The sequence below is a fragment of the Dipodomys ordii genome, unplaced genomic scaffold (genome assembly GCF_000151885.1).
Source record: "Dipodomys ordii isolate 6190 unplaced genomic scaffold, Dord_2.0 Scaffold56, whole genome shotgun sequence".
In the NCBI taxonomy this organism is placed as follows: Eukaryota; Metazoa; Chordata; class Mammalia; order Rodentia; family Heteromyidae; genus Dipodomys; species Dipodomys ordii.
Window position 1 is genome coordinate 1,667,403 of NW_012267272.1, and position 23,270 is coordinate 1,690,672.

A 23,270-nucleotide genomic window follows, 5' to 3' on the forward strand; every position below is an offset into this window, starting at 1 on the left:
CATTTGAATGTGCATGTGCAGACATATTTATCCTCCATTTGAGGCAAGCTTATCAGTTTCTTGCTGAGGAAACAAAGGGTTATATCTACTCAAGAGTCATAAACAAAACTGACCATGGTGGCATTTAAATCCTATCTTTCCAGCAGTGATCAATGTTAAATTTGAGTTCCTGAATGTTCTTCATCATAACTAGATTTGATATTGTTATAATTATAGAAATTCATGATAATTATATTTTCCCTTTTGGGACTATAACAGTTCACAAGAACATTATACAGAGATAACCTGTGTAAAGGTAAAAATTACAAAAAATATCACTCATATAAAAAGACTTATTAGAGTCTACATTACTGCTTGGATTCTAATTCACTTAGCTTGACTTAATAGAATTAACTCTGAATAGGCTTACAATTTAAATAAAGACACATTTACAATTTCTTTTTCTTTTCAAATATCTATAGAACCTTACTAAAATTGCTCTTCCATTTAATGTCCCATAATGACCAACTCTTGAAACCTCATATACAATGCAGTCAGATCAGCAGTAAATGGTGCAATGATATTAACTTACCATTCACTTAAAAGGAGATTGAGCAAGAATAAAAATGAAAGTGAGTAATACTGTTATATAGTTTCATTACACTTTCCGGGATGAAATGAAACACCCAAGTTATTGGAAAATAAAACAAGTATTCAGTTTCCAGGAGCTGCAGTATGTTATTTATAGCCACGAGCAAGGAAATGGGGTAGAAAAAGATGTAAGAGAGCAATGGGGTCAGTTTCAAGTTTATGGAAAAATAATTCCTAAAAGCATTAAGGATACATATATATATAGCTCTACATAAGTAAAATTAATCATTAAGATGAAGCTCAAAAGGCAGCATCTCAGGTGAGAGAAATATTTCAAAGACAATGAGCACTCTAATTTGCAGAAAGAAGATTGCCGATAATGACATGAAACAACCCACTATTGCCAATTCTTTAAAATTCCCTCAAGACTCGTATTTACTGGGCTAACAGAGAACAGAATGAGCAAACATTCTCTTAAAAGAGCTAGAGACCTGTTTGCTTTAAAAATGGGCTTCGAATGATAAATTAACCTCTCTAGGTTTGGGTCAATCATGGGACTAGACAAGATAGACTGCTTGATTTTGAAAGAAGGGTTAAGGAAAACAAGCACCACTGCTGAGCATTACTATGTGGGAGACACAGAACTGAACATCTCCCATGATGCATGTGTGAGCAAATGATCATTTTGTCATTGTCCCCAACACCTGACAACAAAAAAGCATCCTGTGGCTTATAAGGATCAGTTGTACTTTCCCTCTGTACCATGACAGTGCATTTCAGATCTTAGTTGTTGCATTCAAATTCACACACTCCTGGGGTTTCATGTTTTCTGAGGCTCAATGCCTTGACTCAAGCTCTTGGCCAAAGTAATCTATCACCTTTGACTGGCTACTCCTCATAGTAAATATACTCCTTATAGTAATATGTATATTACTATAAATACACCTTCTGAGATCATAAATATAGGTTATGTAGGGTAACAACAGATTAACTAAGGACATATGACAACATCTTTATAGATCAGCTGAATGTGAACTCTTTAAAACCTTCAAACATATTAAAAATTCTCGTCATCAGGACTCTCCATTATGTTAATGCTTAAAAGGGCCAGGCTTGGTAGCTCATGCCTGTCACCCCAGCCCCTCAGGAAGCAGAAACTGCAATTCAAGACCAAGCTGGACAGTAAGTTAACCAGATCCCATCTCAACAAATAAACTAGTTGTAATGGTTCACATCTGCCAACTTACAAGAGACATGGGTAGAAGAACTGTGATCTGAGGTAAGCTCTGGGCAAAATTCTGAGACATTATCTAAGAAAGAATGTACAAAAGGCGTAGAAGCATAACTCAGGGAGCATAATGCCTGCCTAGCAAACGTGAGGCCCAGAGTTCAAACTTCAGTCAATGCTGCAGAATTTCAGGTCTGAAAGCGACCATTAAAGATTTAATATGAGAGATAGTGTGTTGCTGAGGAAGCACTACTAAAACCAAACCAGACCCATCAATCTTTCCATATCTCTTATTAACCAGTGTAGCCACTTCCTGCAGGGAACCGCTGAAGTAGATACAGTTCATGAAACTGGCCCTGACAAGAACGACCATGCAAGCACAAGGTAAGTCTCAGAAACGCTACTTTGTAAATACATGCAAAACAAAACCAGGCAGCCTGGGGTCAATTGAATGCCACTGTAGAAACTGGGTTAAGATACATGTCGAAAACCAAGTTCAAACAGAAAGACTTAACACTGGAACAATTACATGACAGGAGAAAAGACAACAGGAAGAAAAAGACAATGTGAAACAGATTCTAAATGTGGGGGAAGGAATGGGGGACACAAGACACTTTGAAAGGCAGTCTTGCAGCGCAGTAAGAAAGGTTTTCAAACACACTGACTACTGATTTTGGCTCCAGGATCTATGGAGTGTGATCACATGACACTGATTCGTGCCATGGTGCATGCCTGTCATCCCAGCTACCTGTAAAGTACGAGGATCACCATTCACCCACAACAAAGCAAAAGGGTAGGAGGTACGGCTTATAGGGCTAGAGTACCAGAGTTCAAACCCAAGTTCTGGAAGAAAAAAAAAGTAAAAATCTAAGCTATACAACTTTTTAAGACCAGAGTTTTGTTGCTCATTTTACTTCCCATAGGTATTTTGCTTTCATTTTCTAACTTACTTGACTTGCCTTCATTTACAATAAGCAGAAGGCAAACACCTGTTATCTCTCAAAAGGTAGAACATTATGATCTAAAGCATTCCAAAAATGTTAGTATTTACTACGTTCAGGCCAATATTTTACTTGTAAGGCTGGCAGTGTCTCCCACTGGCTTCTTTCTTTTCTGGCATCTGACCCTAACCACAGTCAGCTTGTAGATACAGGTGCCATTGAACCAGCCAGGTAAGCTGAGGCCAGGTCAGAAGCTGAACCCATTCCTAGTCAACTGGGTCTCAGCTTGTCTTGTCTATACCCAATACACATCTATTAGCCTCTGACCAGCTACCCTCATGCTTCAGGGGAATTGCTATCTACAAGTCTGTAGATAGCAATTATTGGAATTAATTAAGTAGACTTTAAACTACATAGACTTCACAACAATCTGAAATGACCTAACAATATTCATTCACACAGTGCCTAAACCAGAACAGAGAAACCATTCTACCCTATCAGAAAGCATCCATCTAAAGTTAATGAAAATGCTAGTCAGACAAACATGATAAGGTATGTCACATAGATGTACGACAGCCCAATGTTGGTTTTATTACTATATTCCCCAAGTTTGCAATAATGAGTGGGGGAGGAGACAAGAGAAACTCATATTGGTAGTAAGTTAACTAGCACAATTTCTGGAGGGTAAGTTGGCAATAATATTTTATATAACCTTTGACCTGGTAATTTTACTTGGGATTTACCCTCAGGAAACACTGGATATGTATAAATTTAATAACAAGGATATTTGGTATTTGGTATTTAGTGAATCATTCTCAACTGTTTATTTGAAAGCCTAAATACCTAATACTGAGCAGCCATGAAGTTATATGCTGACAAAACCAGGCTCACCATAGATCTTAGGAGAGCCAAACTAAAGCAGCTCATAAAAATGACAATACTCCTGTTACTCTCCCCATGAGTTTGTGTGAAGAGTGAAATTAATGGTGGGTAGCTTTCATTATCTTCCTTTGTTCAACTGCATTTCTCTATTTGGCACGTATTATTTTTCTAATTAGAAAAAACACTTCTTAGTACTGTCACATGCCCTGTGATTGTCCCTTTAACATGGATACTACTATACTCTTGAGTACTAGGAAGACAGACCCTGAGGAGAAAATGGGCTGCAATCATCCATCAACAATGGGCCCAGGGAAGAGAAGCAAGCAGAGGCAGAGTTTACCCGAGGCCCACTTCCAGTCTCCTGGTATATATACTCTGACCTTCTCATGCTCCTCTGGATATTCATCACAACTCTGCTCTTACCAAGAGATCAGACAACCTGATGGTTGACTGGGTTCTTTTTGAATGTTATCATCTTATTTCCGGGCTAGCTTTTATGATACTCATCTTTCATGATGCTAGCAAGTCAACGCCCACCCCACCCCAGCAGGGGGCAGAAAGATAATAATATCATCTCTGCAACAGACGTAAGGCTGGAGGGTAGAAGAAACTAGGCCCCCTGGACCTCCTTAGAGATCTTCTGCTATATGTCTGCAGAGCCTCCTCCTGGCCCCATGCTATAATACAATGTATTCCAACCTTCTGATTCTTTTAGCTTCTTGATTAATTTACTTGCCCTTTCAAAATGTCCTCTAATCCATTACAGCCTTCCTGGAATTGCTGTCTGGCTTCTCCACATGTGATATCAGATGTCCCATAAACAACAGGACTATTACATTAAAGCGATGAATGAGAGGTACGCATCCTACTTCTCCTCAAGCCTATTAACTTGATGTTCTGCAGGTTGACTCTCATTTAATTTGCCATTTGTCAGATAACCTTTCCAGGTATATGGCTCAAGTCCTTCCTGCTGTTATGAATATCTCTTAATATCTGGAGGATGGAGAAGAACATCTGAAAGTGGGAAAAGAATCTGTGATGGGGTTTTTTTTTCATAACAGAAACCACTGGAGGAGGTGTGCACACAGTGCAATCAATTCAAGACTGGACAACAAGACTGGAGGATACCTCCTAAGTATAGTAGACCCCAGATGCTAACAGCAGTGTATATTCCTGTCTCTAGAATGACAAGACTGAGTGATCAGCTAAGAACATGTCCAATTCTTTGATACTTTGCCATTAGGCACATAGTAGAAGACAGCTGTCTTTATGCATAGAACTGTCATCAAATGCACCCAGACTCAACAGATGCAGCATATCAAAGTTGTTTTTTTTTTCAGGACTGAAGAAGGGGGGGAAAAATCTATCAAAATGAGGTTTGTCTGACTTTTAAACATAGGCAAAAGGAAAAAATAAAAGATTGTAATTTGGTAGAGGGAGGATACAAGCATAGGATACAAGAATGCCAAGAGTATTTTTAACAAGAAGAAAAACAATTTGCTTCATAACCTCTTGCAGTGTTACAACAGAAGAATACATTAAATACATCCAGAGAACACTGGCAAGCCATACAAAATTCCTGAGACAAATTTAAATGACCACCATCATAAAGAATTTGATTTTTTCCTTTTATGCTCTCCCTAGGCTTATGTCTGTAAAGTAAAATAAACATGTTATTAAAAGGGAATCAATAGGAGGCTTTAAAATATACAGTACCACAAAAGGTCAAGCCCCAGTATTGATTTTAATATAACATTTTTTTGTGGGCAGCTTCCCAAAGGGTTCTTTTCTAATATTGTTCTTCATTTTTCTCCCACTTTGTTCCCTGACTGGCGAATTTGTTGTTCTTGTCTGCAAAACGCTATCTAAGGCCAAGTGTGCTATGTGTGTGTCATTCCTACGACAAGCTGCTGGAAAATGAAAAAAAACAAAAAAACTAAAAGTAGCAAGTGGGAAGGCAGGAAGCAGGGATATAATAAAACTCAGACACTTCACCACCAACAGCCACTTGGGACTCTGCTTCCCTGGAGCCTTGGCCAGCACCAGTGCCCAGGAGCTGGGAGGCTGAGGCAGTCAGAAAAAAAAAAAGAGATGATCTCTCAAGTTGCTGCAAAAAACTCTGAGCCAATCCTTACCGCTCCATGCTCCTCCTGATCAAAGCCCCAAATGATCTAAGGACAACGGGAATCCCTTTGTCAAGTCCAGGGGAACAAATCAGAGGCAGATGCAGCTACTTTCTGGCTCTGCCCCAACCATCAAGGCTCAAAAATTCACATAAATATTCTGACTCAGTCTCTTCTAAAAAAGAAATGCACCATACAGTATAGGTTTTACATGTAGTATGTTTGGGCTCAAAAATAAAAATAGAAGAGACCTTAAGAATATGTTTTCATTCTAAATTTTTAGGAAAAGATGAGAAAGTCATTATTTTTATCTGGTCACCCCAGAATTATTGACGCACTCCTCATACCAGAAACTGAAAGCCAACCTTCTAGAAGGGAAAACGTGAATCACAGCTACTGTCTACAAACCACAAAAATCTGATGAGCAAGCTTTGGGCAAAAGGCCTGCAGTAGAAGGGAAAGCAGATGGAATCCAGATACCACCTCTGGTCAGTATTTTTAGCCCCTCCAAGCTGCTTTCCAATTGAAAATTAAACCCTAAGTCAACTGAGAAGAGAGCTATCAGAAATGTGCTCCCTAGTTTGACTTAAAGGAAAAACACCTAGCCTTGTGTGCCTGGGAAGGTACACATTAGCTACAGCAAGAGTTATTGGATCTTGAGAAAGTTTGGATCTAACATACACAAATGAATGTGCCTGGTACACAGGTAAGTGCCTGGCACACAGTAGGTGATCATTAAACAGTAGTTGCTATTGATATAAGGAATATATCTTGTCTTTTTCTCCTTCAGCACATATTCTAGCTCATTTCAATTTATTAGGCACAAGAATAAAATAATGCTGCAATTTAGTGATCGATTCTTTTTCATCCCTCCCATACAACAGACCATGAGCTTTACCTTCATTCCTTTATATTCCTGTGCAAGAGAAAGACCGTCAACAGATAAAAGTACTGTGAGAAAAAAGAAAAGGAGGAGGCAACAATGCTTGATAAGAAATGCACTCATTACCTTGCTCATGCAATTGTAAGCCCTCTGTACAGTATTTTCACAATAAAAAAATAATAAATAAAATAAAGAAAGAAAACAACAAAAACAAAAACCATAAAGCAGGAAAAGGACAGCCTGTGTGAGAGGACAGAAAATCTGAACACTGTAGATATTTCAGACAAAGTAATCAGGTCAAGGATCTCAGTGGGGTTATTTGAAAAGAAATATGAACAGTTAAGTGGGAGCCAGCCATACAAAACACCAGGCACCTCAAGGATCCTGGGGAGAGAACTGTAGGTGCAAACCAGTCTTCCCACCTGATGTAGCTGGATGATCAATGAGAGGGCAAAGAGGAGACCTAGATGTATGAATGTAGAAAAGAGGGCAGAAAGACAAAAGATCAAGGGAAAGGGCTGAAATTTTGTGCTAGCTACATTTTTGCACTCTATGTAAATCTAATCGAAAAGCCAGTAGGTTTTAAGCAAATAAGCCAACAATATTTAAAAGACTTTTTCTTTAAGTAAACTAATACTGCTTTCTGAGAAACAGAATATGAGGGACAAGTGGCTCTGAGCAGGTGACTGTGGAATAGGAGAGTGAGAAATGATAATGGCTCAGTGTGTGTTTCTCAACTTTACCATTATTGACATTTTGGACAGGATGATTCTTTGTGGTGAGAGGCTATCTGGTGGACTGTGGTATGTTTAGCGGCAACACTGGCCTCCATCTGATAGATGCCAGCAGTACCTAGATGTTGTGATGAACTAAAGTGTCAGGAAAACAAACTCTCCCACTATTGAGAAGTATTAGTTTAGACTTTGGTGTGGATACAAATGGTTAAGAGACAAATGATTTGTAGTGTATTTTTAAAGTACAAATATTAAAGCTCAATTACTCAGAATGAGGAAAGAAAGGGAAATAAAAGCAGAACAAAGGAATCAAGAATAATTAGTAATCAAAATTCTGGTGTTACCTTCATCTTTTTGGTAATCTAACACTATTCACATGTTCACCTGTTTCAAGAGCTTTCTAAGACACACCCATCAAGTTGTATAAGTTCCAGAAATCCACTTGGATAAGAGTTTATGTTTCTTTCCTTTAATTTTATAAAAAAATGAATTGCAGTTGACAGATATATTCATAAAGAAATGCACAATTTCCAGTAAATAACTGTAATGTATATAGAAATATTAATCTTTACCCACTATATGATAGTATTTTGATAGTTTTATCTCAAAATATACTCATGTGAATTAAAAAAACAAAAACTCCAAAAAATTCTTTCATTTGCAAATCCTTTTGAACTAAATCCTGAATTCACTGGACTCCACAATCAAAGCAGAGCCAATCTCCACTGTGTTGAAACTACAAAACCTTTAGTAACTATTTCAAAACAGCCTTGGGTGTAGTGTTCAGAAAACAGAAAATGCCATAGTTGCTGGGACATAATCCAAGAGAGTGATGACTATGCCTCAGATGCTAGGCTGCTTGAGTTCAAATCCCAATCCCATCTTTGCTGCCAGTGTGATTACATGAGCAAGTAAAACTCAATGTCCTGCAGTCTTTCCATCCACCAAGTGAGGATGCCTGCAGGTCAAAGCCTGCCCCACAGGAATTCAGTAAGGATCAAAGACACAGTACATGCCAAGTACTTATGCAAATGCAGGGTCTAAAAGCTGTGAGCTCCTACTATTACATGTGATCTCTGATTACCATGTATACTAATAATACCATGACATGGTCCTATTATTTTTCCTAAAGAAAGTCTTCCTTTTGTATTTTGAGACCTGGTCTCACTACAACTACCTCAATCTAGGGCTATCAGACTGATCTCAAATCCATGATCCTCCTATCTCTACCACCTGATTGCTGGGATTACTGTTAATCTCCACACCCAACTTGGAAAGTTATCTTTAAAAAGAAAAAGTATTGCAAAGGTGATGTACAGAGGGGCTACAGTCACGTAAGACAGGTACTGAGTATTATTCTCCTTCATTCTCTCCCATTTTTCCCCTCCCATCACCTTTCCCTACCAAGTTGTATAGTTCATTTCCAACATAGTGTCTAGTGAGTATCACTGCTGAATTGACTCACCATTTGTCCCACTATTTCTGTGCTTCTCCTTCCCCTCCCCAAATCAGATAAATTTATATACAAGATAAAGGGTATAGAACCAAAAACACGGACAAAAGGGAATAAACCAAAGAAAAAAAGGAAAGAAAAAATGCAAACATTGCAAAACTCTTGTTTCTATTTCTTATTTTATATGATCGCATGCACATAGCTACTGATCTCCTAAGAATATCCTCCTTTGTTCTCACTGTGTGAATGTTTAAAGTGCTGTATACTTTTTTTTTTTTTTTTTGTCAGTCATGGGTCCTGAACTCTGGGCCTGGGCACTGTCCCTCAGCTCTTCAGCTCGAGGCTAGCGCTCTACCACTTGAGCCACAGCACCACTTCTGGCCTTTTCTGCTTATTTGGTGCTGAGGAATCAAACCCAGGGCCTCATGCATGCAAGGCAAGCACTCTACCACTGAGCCACCTTCTCAACTAGAGTGCTGTTTAAGTCCAAGTGTAATTATTTGTCTTTTACTATCTATTCTGTTTACTGGTAGATTTAAGGCACAATCTAATTATTACAAATGAGGGAAACCATGCAGCCTATGTTTCTTTGGGTCTGCCTTACTTCACTTAGTATAACTTTTTACAAGTTGTAAAGTCTTTTTAAATGGTGTTTATTGTTTAAGAACTACTGAGATCTTTATGTTCTGAATTGGGAGAAAGGGTAGATCATATACAATATTACTCAATCTTATTTTCTTCAGAACAAACTATAGCTGGGCACTGGTACCTCATGCCTGTAATCCTAGCTACTCAGGAAGCTGAGATCTGAGGATCACAGTTCAAAGCCAGCCTGGGCAAGAGACTCTTATCTCCAATTAACCACCAGAAAACCAGAAGTGGCACTGTAGCTCAAAGTGGTAGAGCACCAACCTTGAGCAAAAAGAGCTCAGGGACAGCACCCACAACCCCAAGGATATGAACGTGTGAATGATTTTATCTGGAGAAAAACAAGGTTGAAAAGAGGAGGAAGATTCACATATTTCTTTGGTAAATTTTTCCTCTAACCAGAATTATTCATGTTTTCACTGGTCTGGAGTATGACCTTTCTTACTCAGACCTACTTAGTTCTGTAGAAGTGAAAAAAGAATCACAAAAGCTGTTGGATAATGGCTTTTTAATTAATAGACATTCTTACATTGGTGGTTTCAGTAATGTTTTGGTACTATTTTGATGTGGCTTGGCTTTAATCTATCAATGCCATAGGGAAGCAAAATGCACTGTAATTTATGAATTTCTAAGACATTCTTGTTTTAACACAATCAGTACTCACAAAATGGAATGGGGTAATAAGGAATCTAAATGATCCATTCTGAGTAATCATGATAGAACTTGATTTAAGAGATTAGTTGAAACACTTACATGGTTAACTTCCATTTTTAAACTTTTTGTTTGACACTAAAATCTCACCAAAATCATTTTAATGAGACAACCTGAAAAACATTCAAATGAAATAGTTAAAGCCCGGAGGAAAAGATAGTTTATAAGAAAGCAAGCCAGTGTAAATAGCATATGACTAATAAATTGTTCCCATGCAGGCTGCACATATTTCAGTGAAGGAAGTCAGTATTTTATACCCAAGGAAAAATAGCCCAGCAGCTTTCTTTTTCTTTTTTCTTCTTTTTTTTTTTTTGGTTGGTTATAGGGCCTGAACTCTGGGCCTGAGCACTAACCCTCAGCTCTTTAGCTCAAGGCTAGTGCTCTACCACTTGGGCCACAGCACCACTTCCAGCTTTTTTGGCTTATGTGGTGCTGAGGAATGAACCCAGGGCCGCATGCATGCAAGGCAAGCGCTCTACCACTGAGCCACCTTCCCAGCCATTAGCTAACTTTTTAATTGATTAGAAAATATAAATTTTGTAGACTCTATGGCTATGTAGACTCATGTGAAAGGCAAACAAACAGTAACACTATAATACTATAAAGCCAACAACCCAACACACCATGTAATGCAACCAACACCTAATAATAGAGTAAATCAGTCTCCCGTTCTAAAAAGAGAAAGTAAGCCTATAAAGATAGAAGGAGAAATGCAAAATGATTTCCCCTAGAGAACAGATATTAATGTAAATATTGCCCCTCTTCATTGCTTCCTGACTCTAGGACAGGCTGATACGTTCCTGCCCCATAGAACGTATCCTAATTGCTCCGCCAAATAGTGGATCCAGCAGGCACAGGCTGGGCCTCCCTGACCAGAAGCGTGGACAGTCAGCTCTGAAGTTCATGAGGCAGGGAACCTCTGCTTCAATGTATTCCTCACTGTCGGGGAAAAAAACAAACCTGTCCCAATCTGAAGCTAACAAGAACTAAACTAAGCAGTTTAATTGACACATTCATGAAACTAATGCACACAAAACATACTGAGTAGTGATAGTCTACATATTCAAAAAAAAAAAACTTCAAACACAGACTCTTAAAAGAGTTTGGTCCCAAGATGGAGAAAGTTTTACAGATATCACATAGTAGCTGTCTAGATCTAATACCTTACAGCAGATCTTTTATTTACTAAAGGTTCTTAAAGAGAAAAATCAAAGTAAATCCTTGTTATTCCTTGCCGTAATGGTAAATGAGAAAGTTTAAAAGCATTCCCTGGACATAGGAATTGGAACTATCAAACAATTACGTGCATGAATTCAACAAAGAAGTGTTTTCAAATCTCAACACAACTTCCTAGGCAAGTGGCTTAGCCTCTCCGTATTCTCATTTTATGAAGTGGGGTTCATGGTAATACCCAACAAGGATATTGCAAAAATGAGACAGAACAGATGAAATGCTGAAAACAGTGGTCAATGTACAGAATGTAAAGAAAACATCAGCCTATTTTTGCTTTTTTCTCATTTTAGTTGGGCATGGAAATGTTCTGCTCTGAAAAGGTTTTCACAACAAATAATCCATGACTCCAAGGTATATAACTAGGTATAAATAAATTTGTCTGTATGTCATGAGGGAACTTTTTAACCAAAGATAAAGCCTATCTGCCTCTGGATAGGAACGGGAAGCAAGAGAATATAGTTCCCTCAATATGATTCTTTTTTTTTTTTTGGTTGGTCATGGGGCTTGAACTCTGGGCAGGATCCCTGCGTTCTTTACCTCAAGGCGAGCGCTCTACCGCTTGAGCCATAGCGCCACTTCTGGTTTTCTAGTGATTAATTGGAGATAAGAATCTCATGGACTTTCCTGCCCAGGCTGGCTTTGAACCTCCACCCTCAAATCTCAGCCTCCTGAGTAGCTAAGATTACAGGCGTGAGCCACCCGCGCCCAGCAATATAATACTTAACAGTCTTCTCTAACTAGAAAAAGCAAAAGAAGAGGGAGAAATGCAAAAGGGTATAATATAATGTTTGGAAAAAATATATAATCCAGAGATAAAACTGATAAATCATTCACAACTTTTTCAGGTCAAGGCTCAGTTGGCAAAGCTATTAAAAATCAAGGGAGGGCAGAAGGAAGCCCTCTGTATAATTGCTCTGAGTGGACTGTGTGTAGAAGGACCTCACCCTCTTCTCTGTGTATATGCCTGTGGCTCTCACCCTCTGCTACTCTTTCTTAAAGCACAGAACCAGTGGGACCAGCAGATGGCTTCCAGAAGGCCAAGACTGATGTCAGATTGCTGCCCATGAAGATGGCCTTCTAAACTTAAGAAAACAGATATTGAGCCAGAGTCTACTCACCTTCTAGAATAACACAGAACAGTCTGCCCTACAGATGCTATCTGGATTAGAAAAATACATTCCTCAAATACTAGGTATCCGAAGTGGATAGCCAATGATTCTGATCCACAGTGTCATGAACAAAGCCCCAAGTTAGCATGAGAACCTACAATGGCTCCTAGGTCTCCAAGAAAAGAAATTAGAGAGGGACTACCAGTGCTTTAAATCCACATACCTAATTATATCCCCACTTGAATGAGATTATCTCAGTTTCCATGTTAAACTTCCCTTAAATAAATGTTTACGTAAAGACCAAGTTAACAGGGCCATTCCAGTCTAGTTCCGCTATCAACTGAAACACTTTCTAAATAGCTTTCTCAGTCACCTGTCTTTAAAAACTAGTGACAGGACTGACAATAAGCATGAATAGACTATGACATAAATAATACATGATCCAAAGAACATGTTGCAACTCCCTTCCCAACCCCCAAAAGAGAAAACCTAGATTGTTCCAAGTAATGGAGAAACTTCAACAAGAATTCCTACAATAGAACACTGAGAAATGAATTCCTAGAAACGTCCACATACAGAAAGCAGCTTGAGCACAAATTACTTCAAATGGTATGCTTCTTGTGAAATAAACACTATAATTACTGTCAAACAACACATTTGAACAAGAAGTGGGTGCACATCACTGCCGCTATTAGAACTAGTAAAAAGTTACAGATTTCTATGGCATGCTTGATTGACTTTGGTTCTCCGATTTTCTTGCTATGCAAAAATAGCTTCTCAAACAGGATTCAGAGCAGGATTCCACCGTAGTGGCAGAGCATCAATAGGAAAGAAAATTCAGTTTGGAAAAAGAAGTAAAGAGATACAAATAAAACAGACTGGATACTCCAACCTTCTATAATTGTGAGTTATAGAAGAGCAGTTGTCTCTATTAAAAACATAGAAGTGTCACTTGAAGAAAAAAGATGAACGTAGCAGATGGCTCATATTCTACTACCTAGTAAACAGCACTTCCAATCTTCTCCAGTGAACACACTGAGTGGCAAAGCAGTGATCTTCCTAATCCATTCACAGTGATTAGGTCTTCATCTACTTTGAAGCAGAAAGAAATAGAAAAGTATGGGTGTAAAACAACAGCAATTCAGAAAGCTAGGGACGGGTGGGAGACAGAGCTAAAATAGGGTTAGAAAGAAAAATCATCTAAAAATAGTGGGATCTTTATTTTTCATAAGAAAAAACATCACTGCAAGCCATACCCTTCAACAGTCATGTGATGCTGGCATTTCTGGAATTAGTCACTTTACGAGCACACTTAGTGTGCTACTTTACTCACTTCTTTGTGAATGTTTTTTTAAATTAGAAGTAAAATTCATTTAACCATGCCAGTTTGACTGCAGCATAAGAAAATACTGACTGTAAACAGATGTTTTGAGGGAGATCCAGAAGAGGGAGGGAGATGAACGGAGAGAATACAGTCATAATATTCAATGTACATGTGTGGAAACAGAGCCAGGTTACTTGAAGGGACGGGGGAGAGGTGGGAGGCAACAATGGAAGGGAGACATTGGTCAAGATGCATTGTATTCATAAACTGACATGTTGAAATAAAATTCCTTTTTCCAACTACTTAAAAGATCACTTTAAAATATTTGAAACATAGTAAATAAAAACGAAAGGTTAAGCTGGCTCAAGATTTTGGAGACTTGTGATTATGGCATCAAAATTAGACTCAGCTCCATGAAGGAGGGATCTGTTGGCACATAGTACCATAGCAAGGGCATGTTGTGAGAGTCGGAGATCACATTGCCAGTCAAGAATCAGACTTGTTCTTATAACAATTCAATCTTGAAAGAACTCAAGGATCCTATGACAGCCACTTTACTCACTTCCAAGAGCAGTGTTTACCACCACCACCCCGCCCCTACACACACACACACCCATCTCTTAAAGATTCCTTTGCCTTCTTTTCCACTCAAGAAACCAAGTTTCCAAACTGAGAACCCTTTGGGAATAAGCCACATCCAAACCATAACCCTGACCGTCCTAGAAAATTCTGTGGTCAAGATCTTACATCATAGTGATTCACCCCATTGAACATGATTACTGAACATTCTACTTGAAAGGTCCCATGCTATATACACAATTTTTCATATTAAATTCTTTAAACATGACTATACCTCACAAAACCCTGTTTGTGGCTTGCAAACTCCTCGTTCCTAGTCTAACTTTTTCATATGAAGGCTAAATGTACTTAATACAATCAATTCTTTTTTAAGTGAGTTTTTTATTGTGAAAATACTGTACAGAAGGGTTACAGTTACATGAGCAAGGTAATGAGTACATTTCTTATCCAGCATTGTTGCCTCCTCCTCTATTTTTCCCCTACCATCCCTTCCCTCCCACCTCCTCAGCTACACCCCTCACCCCCCACACCCAAAATCAATTCTTAAACATAACCAATTTAAACAGAAGGTATCAGCCCTATAAATTCCACCATTATGAGAAACTAAAAGGTACAAATAAGTTTTACGCCCCACTTGATGGTATCCATCCGGCTATCAATGGAAAAGTAAATGGACTGTGTTATATGTTAAACAAGATAACTGATAAAAATGTATGACTAATTTATTAGGCCACTTACTAAATTAATTATTTTAAGCCTCACAAGTCAAATGTAATTTTCCAAATAATTAAAAGTGAGGGGAAAATTTTTCAACTAACATCCAACCAACATTCAACTAACAAGCAGCCAGCAGGAAATCTTGGCTGATGTACAACTAGTTACATCAAGCAGCTAGTCCCTTTCTTCATTCTGTAGAAAGGTAATTAAAACTAACATATTTTTACTTTAATAAGAGGTAAAATTCAAATGCCAAAGATTAAAGGTCATGAGTGGTAACATTTTTCTGGCTGTCAAGAATCTGACTTCTGAAGGCAGGACAAAGGGGAGAAGTAAAGAACATTTAAAAAGACTACACTCACACTGTATCACATATACTTGCTACACTGGCTGGTTGTGGTTGCAAATCGACACAGTCAACTACTATCTAAATATACATAAGACTTTCACCACAAAAACAGAAGGCTCGCGGTCCAATTTACTCTGTACTGCATTCTGAGTTCCTATTCTGTATTATAGACGTTTTGATAAACAAAAGCATGACTCTATAAATTAGAATCACCAATTTCAGATTGTGAACTAATCCATCAGCAATTTGGATGCATAACTTTGTTAACTAAGCAAATCGCTCAGGAGTCCCATAAACCTACTAAACAGAGTCCATGTGTAAGCTTTATTCTAAATATAACAGCTTATAGTTGATGTTGTCACTGTGGCTTTACCAACAAACCTCCACTGGGGCATGTCTGCATTACAGTTTAAAGGAAAGACAATCTACAAGGAGTTGGGATGACTTAAAATGCCCTAAAGAAATCTCTTCCGTTTTGCTAATTTTGGAATGGGATCTAAATATGTGTAGCAGTCAGTCAGAGAAGCAGATAAAGAGGAGAAAGGTAAAACACCCTAGAGAAGTTATTCCATCTGTCAGATTCCATGTTCTGAGTGAATAGAGACCCCGTTTTGCCAGTTCTAGGACACATGCTTTTCCATGTTTTCACATCCCTGAAAGCATCCCACAACTGCTGCCTGCCAGTAGCAATCCTGCTGCTATTGTCATAGCTAGTATGTAAGCATCAAAATTTGCAGACCTGGTGTCAGCCCTTCAGCCTAAAAAATTCCCAAGAACAGCAGAGCAATGAGTTAAAGAATACTGTGCCACCAGGTTTTCATCAACACAGAACATGATATTATACAGAAAAACAAGGACATCACACCCCTAGTCTAAACGTGATTCGAAGGATGGAAATCCAGTATGCATAGGTCTGAAGAACACTGGTTGTATTACCAGCACAATCCATTCTCTGTCGTGGGGCAGTGAGCAGGGAACCTGTGCTGTGAATTATAGGACATTTAAGACTATCTCTGGTCTCCCACAATGTGTAAAAACACTTGACAAGTATGACAGGCAACATGGTCTACAAATATTATCAAGCATCCCAAGACTAAAATCTCCCCCAGTTCCAAACCATTACCTTAATCAATGTATTTTGCTTACTCTTTCCTCTTTATGAATATACAGGTGATGTGTTTTTACAAATTCAAAATTAATCTTCAGGAGCCCTTTCAATAAAGAAGCCCAAAGAAATAAACTATTGTGCTGCATGTTGTAACAAATTTTTTCTTAATGGTATATCTTTTTCAAAAAAATCATGGCCTCGGGCTGGGAAGGTGGCTCAGTGGCAGAGTGCTTGCCTTGCATGCATGAGGCCCTGGGTTCGATTCCTCAGCACCACATAAGCAGAAAAAGCTGGAAGTGGCGCTGTGGCTCAAGTGGTAGAGCGCTAGCCTTGACCTGAAGAGCTGAGGGACAGTGCCTAGGTCCAGAGTTCAGGTCCCACGTCCAGCAAAAAAAAAAAAAAAAAAATCATGGCCTCTACAGTTCCATGGAATTCCGCCGCCTGCTATCTATCCCCCATTGTTAGAGGGCCCTGCCTCATCTAGATCTATCTCTTTTTGAGGCATTACTTCCCACTGTGAACAGTTTTAGTAGTCCCAGTCCTTCCCTAATGGTTCCTAGTCTTCCTTTTAATGCTGTTGAACTATCAAATACACTTCTAAAAATTGCCCTTCTTCCAAGTTAATCGGGGTTAAGTTTCTATCTTTCAACCAAAAGACATCAAACTGGAACATGGTCTTTACTTAAGCTACCCAGATGGAAGACATTTCAGGATATTTCCCAGCCACAAAGTTCACAAACTTCCCCGCCTCACCCCTTAACTCTCCACCTAGTAGAATGAGTAGGGTGAATTGAAAATGGTTAGAACTGTGGGTGGTGGTTCTGGAGATTCAACGGACTCTTCTCTGGCTTTGAGTGAGCCTAAAAAGTCCCACAATGTTTTAAAGAAGATTACACATAAAAATCAAAAGAATATTGAATGTTTATGCCACAAAAAAAAAAGATAAGCATTTGAGGAAGCCAGTTTGCCATAACCTGAACATTATGTAGTATTTGAATCTGTTGAAAAAAATCACTAAGTGTACATATATACAAATAGAACTAGGAAACTTGATCAAATAGATAGGCATGGGATAGGTGGGAGTGGAGAAAAATGATGGAAGGGTGACTTTGACCAAGATTCATTGTACATAGAAATAATGAACATGTGAAATTGAAAACCCCTGTAAAATGATTTGAAGATGCTACTAGATTATGGATAGATAGATGGATAGATACTTAAGTTATAGACACATAGATACATGGATGAGAGACAATGATACAGACAGACAAGAAACATCACATGGTACCCCATAAGTATATACAATATTTTGGTGCCAATTTAAAATATTGCAAATCAATTTTATAATAATTCTTTTTTTGGGGTGAGGGGGTCCAGTCGGGCCGTGGAGCCTGAACTCTGGGCCTGGGCGCTGTCCCTCAGCTCTTCAGCTCAAGGCTAGCACTCTACCACTTGAGCCACAGCACCACTTCCAGCTTTTTTCTTTTTGCTTATGTGGTGTTGAGGAATCAAACCCAGGGCCTCAGGCATGCAAGGCAAGCGCTCTACCACTGAGACACCTTCCTAGCCCCAATTTTATAATAATTCTATAAAGAAAATTATCACATTGAAAATTAATCCTCAAATCCTTTCAAACAAGTATAGTTGAAAGTTACAAGTACTAGCACATACATTCAGATCCAATGTACTGGAGACATGGTTGACCATGTGAACACTGGAGGAGTATTGAAAACTTAAGTCATCGAGAGATGTACAAGTGGCATTACAATGGCATGAGGAGCTATTTTTGCAAAACTGCTTGCAAGTCTGATTTCAAATTAGGAAACAGATACAATAATGCATAAATAAAAGTTGCTTTTAAAAGACGAACCATAAAACTTACTGCTTTTTGAAAAGTTTCTTCTATGGTAGAAAAAAGGAAACAAAACCAAACAAGAAAAAAAAAAGCAGCTATCAATTCCTCTAAGAACCACCATATTGAAGAACACACACTTTTTGTCAAGATTTGACAGCTAGAAGTTTTCATAAAGGAGGCTTCAAACAAAACATTTTTAAAAAGAAAAAAATAATAAAAAGGCTGTACCACTCTCTGTTCTCCTTAAAAGTGACAGAAAATAAATTCTTTATCAATACTCATTTGTCCAAGTTACAGCTAGGCTGCCAAGCTCATTCTAAATGAGATATGAAATTGGCTCTCACCGGCACCTTTTATTCAACTTATCTGTCTGGTCCCTTTTCCAGAATCAGCAGGGCACACAGGAGTAGAATAAGGAAGGAAAGAAACACAAACACATAGGCATACACACAGACACACACACACGCGTGCACACACACACACACACACACACACACACACACACACACACACACCATAGGGAACGTTATCGTAACTAAAAGACTGCACCATATAAGAAAAAAAATCCTGTGAAATATAATAAAAAAAATGAGTTTAACCAAAAATCTTTTATTAAAGATAAGATTCAATTAAAAATAATAGAATTTCAAAAGCTAAGAACTGCTACTACAACACATTGGTTTTCTTTACTTAATGAAAGTGAATTGAATTTTTTAATATTTAAACTTTACTATCTAATTATATATTCTACCAAGCAAACCCAAATAAATAATTATAAATGCTCCATGGGAAACTAATGAAATATACACAGACTCTTTTGGAAGTACTAACCATAGCTTGAATTTTTTTCAAAACACAAAGCCATAAACCACCTCATCTTCTTGAGAAAATAGTGGTCTTAAACGATTCATATTCTGATCTGTATGTTTTGTGCACATTATGGGTTACCTTAGCTGTTTGTCAAGGGGAGGAACACAGAGAACATTATTTCAACCTCTTCATTTCAGGGATTCGTGCCCAAAGAGGTTAAGTTGAGGGTCCTAGGGTCAATAAGGACTTCAGTCTATTCAAAGGTTCTTTATTGGCTCTCTCAAACAAAAAGATTCAAAACAAAACAAACGCACAGCAAGCATCGACTCAGTGGAGGCCTGTGCCTGATGCTCACAGTAGAGAGAGACATTCACATGACCATGTGATCCAAATGCTCTGTTCTACATGCAAACCTCAGAAACGGCACAGATGGGAAGCACTTGACACTATCTTGGACTAAAATGTATTCACACATTTTTCTGAATAAATATATACTTTAAGTCTTTTAAAAGTACTGTTTTTGACCAAAAACAAAGTATTTGTGCTGCTTTGTACACTGCTTTTTTTTTTTCAGTTCATGGCTCTTAGCATCCTTTTGAATCAGCACATAAGGATATACTTGACTGTCGAGTATCCCACAGTAGGAATAGACCATACTGCATCCATTTGCTTCCTCAGGAGGGCCATGTGGATTGCTTCTAATTTTCTACTATTACAAAACCCTTTAGTGAGTAGTCTTTAACTGTTATTTGTAATAACAAAATAATGGCAATAATAAGATGAAATATATATGTAGAAAAAAATCTATAGTATTAAGAATGGTTATGGCTGCAGGACAGAATTATAGAGGATTTTTAATCTTCATATACATTCCTGTAACATCACCAATTTTTAAGTGAGAATATTACCAATTAATATTATTCGTTAATTTGAGTACTATATTCAAAATGGTATAATCTCTAACATTATCTGCTTTAATATATAATAACAGGTAATTTGATTTTTATTCTTAAACATATTCATTGGTAGATTTTTGAAATTCTGAAAAAATCCTCAAAACTTAAATTTCATATAATGAGAAAGCAAGACGCAATATTTGTATAACTAAGAATCTTTAGTAGATATGATAACTCTATACAATCAAGTGTGGGGAGAAGGTAATACAGGACTTTAACAAGCACACTTCAAAACTAAAATTGGGCTGGGCACCAGTGGCTCACACCTATAACCCTTACTCGGGATCCCAGTTCAAAGCCAGTCTGGGTATGAAAGTCAAGTCCAAGAGACTCTTAACTCCAATTAACAAGAGGGGATTAAAAAAAAAAAGACAAAAGTGGAGCTCAAGTGGTAAAGTGCTAACCTTGAGCAAAACAGCTCAGGGAGAAAACCCTGGCCCTGAGTTTGAGCCCCAGGAGGACACTGGAAACAAAAAACAAGCTGAGCTGGTGGCTCACGCCTGTAATCCTAGCTACTCAGGAGGCTGAGATCTGAGAATCACGGTTCAAAACCAGCCCGGAGGGCAGGAAAGTCCATGAGACTCTTATCTCCAATAAATCACTCAGAAAACCGGAAGTGGCGCTAAGTGGCACTGTGGCTCAAGTGGTAGAGGGCTAGCTTTGAGTTGAAGAGCTGAAGGACAGCGCCCAGGTCCAGAGTTCAAGCCCCACAACTGACAAAAACAAACAAACCAAAAAAAAAAAAAAAACCCTAAAATTATCCAAGTTCATATCAGATCATTCTGAAGTTCAGCCAATAATGTGTCTTATTACAATCATTCTCCTCTAAAGACATTTGATACTTATGACAAGTCCACAAAAATTCCGAGATGGCATGGAACTCACCGCCGCTGACTTTCAGAATCCCGTTTGGCTTGTCCCAGTGCCAGCTCCTCCGCTACTCTTCGTTTTAATTCTTCATCGGAAACTAGAATCAACAAAAGCAGAAACAGATGAAATAAGCAACTTCTGAAAACAAGGGCAAGAAAACACTCAGGAAAAGCAAGCTGAGCTGGAGCGGATGGACCAAGTTGGGCCAGGTGCTCAGTGCCTCCTTCCAATGCATTCCAATGCACTATGGAAGAGCAATTAGTACGCCCAGGAGTACTTTCATCAAGAGTTGTCTGGTGACCTAGAAATTTCCACACGTGCCAAAATTTGTCATAAACTTGAGGAGCTTCTAACTGCCCAGTGGGGATGGAGCTATTAAGTATGAATTCTTTAAAATGCTGTCCTAATATTAAAGTCTGACAACTGCAGGTAAAGAGAAGTCCAGGGACATCAGAAAAGTGGAAAATGACACAAAGTCTTCCCTTCAATAACTAAATATTTAATAAAATCATTCATTATCTAATGATCCTTTGTATTATATTCACTTCTCCTTGATTTATGATATATAGAAATTTGGAAACAATATTTTTTGGAAAACATGTCATTCAAATTCAAGTGCCAACAACTGGAAGGAGGCCAGTGTTGAGACCACGGCTGTATCTTCCTAAATATCCAGTGACTTAAATCAGGACCCAAAGAGCCCCAGAAACTATTTCAGAACTGTCTGGAATACAAATAATCAGGCATTATTTCAAATGGTTCAACTAATAGCTGGGAAACAGGGCAGTACTGTTTCTGCTATTTGGATATACTATTTGATTCCCCAGACAGTATGTTTCCTTTGTCTCAGGACAAAATCATAAAAATTAAAGTAACAACTTTTTAAAATATTTAATAGACACTAAACAAATGTGCATGAAAAGTTGCTTTTTCTCTCATTTGTAGAGAAAGCAAACTAAAGATAGGCCAGGTGTGATGAACAAACCTGCAAGCCGAGCCTCTCAGGAGCTGGGGGTTGAGGGAATCCCAGTTCAAGGCTAGCCTTGGCAAAAGGTTAATGAGATCTCAATCTCTGTCAACAAACTGGGCATGGTGAAATGTCTGGAACCTCAGCTACATGGGAGGAGAGAAAGAGAGAGGGAGAGGGAGAAGTTGAGAGGGAGATGGAAGAGAGATGGAGGAGAAAGAAGAGGAAAAGGGAAATGAAGAGGCAAACCACAGAATGCAAGGAAGAAAATATCTACAAGGAATTTATATCCAGAGTTCAGAACACATGAATAACTGATACAGGCAAGCAATAAAAAGATACACCAATTAAAAATGGGCACAAGTCATACATGGGCATTTCTCAAAAGATATGTAAATGGCCAATAAACACATGAAAAGTTGCCCAACCATATCCATTAGTAAAACACAAATCAAAGCCATAATGATATGCTACTTCAAACATACTATGATTTAAAAATTAATAATGTTGGAGAAGATCTACAGAAACTCAAATGCTCATATACTACTGGTGGGAACATGAAATGGCACGGCCACTGTGGCAAACAGTTTGGTAGTCCTGAGAAGTCCAAGTGGAGTTATCACATGACCCAGAAATCCATCCTCGGGTACTGAAAATTCTCATGAGAACTGAAAACATATGTCAACACAGAAATTTGCTCATGAACATCTATAGCATCATTACTTGTAGGTTCCCCAAAGTGGAGACCATCTACATCCCCATCAACGGATGAATGAATGGTCACCATAAGGTTGACTGTAACAGGATTCAGTCACTAAAAGGAGTGAAGTACAGAGTACAACACAGATGAACCTTAAAAACATCATGGCTTCTGAAAGAAGCCTGACACAAAACGTTGTGTGTTATGTATTTCCACGCATATGAAATATCCAGATTAGGCCTGAACACAGAAAGTAGATTAGTGGTTGCTGAAGTGGGAGAAAAAGGAAGATAGAGAAAGTCTCAAGGGTCGGTGGCTTTTTTCCTTGGGGGTAGAGGGGGTGTGGCAGGGGTCAGGGAAGCAGGGAGGCCATGTCTCATCATGTAGCCCAGGCTGGCCACCCAAATTCTGGGATGACATGCATGTGCCATCATGCTCAGCTCTGGCTTCTTTCAGCAGCGTTAAAAATGTTCTGAAATTAGTAACAGAGGTTACACAACTCTGTAAACTTTCTATTTAA

The 23,270-nt window shown here is 38.4% G+C and overlaps 1 protein-coding gene across 2 annotated transcripts in view; it reads right to left on the reverse strand.

Annotated features, from left to right (window-relative positions):
• Positions 1–23,270, reverse strand: part of Chchd3 (coiled-coil-helix-coiled-coil-helix domain containing 3) — a 269,961-nt gene that overhangs the window by 189,797 nt on the left and 56,894 nt on the right. For both annotated transcript variants that reach the window (XM_013021712.1, XM_013021713.1), the window contains exon 3: positions 21,099–21,180. In XM_013021712.1, the coding sequence (XP_012877166.1) occupies positions 21,099–21,180 (82 nt within the window). The remainder of the gene's footprint in view (positions 1–21,098; positions 21,181–23,270) is intronic.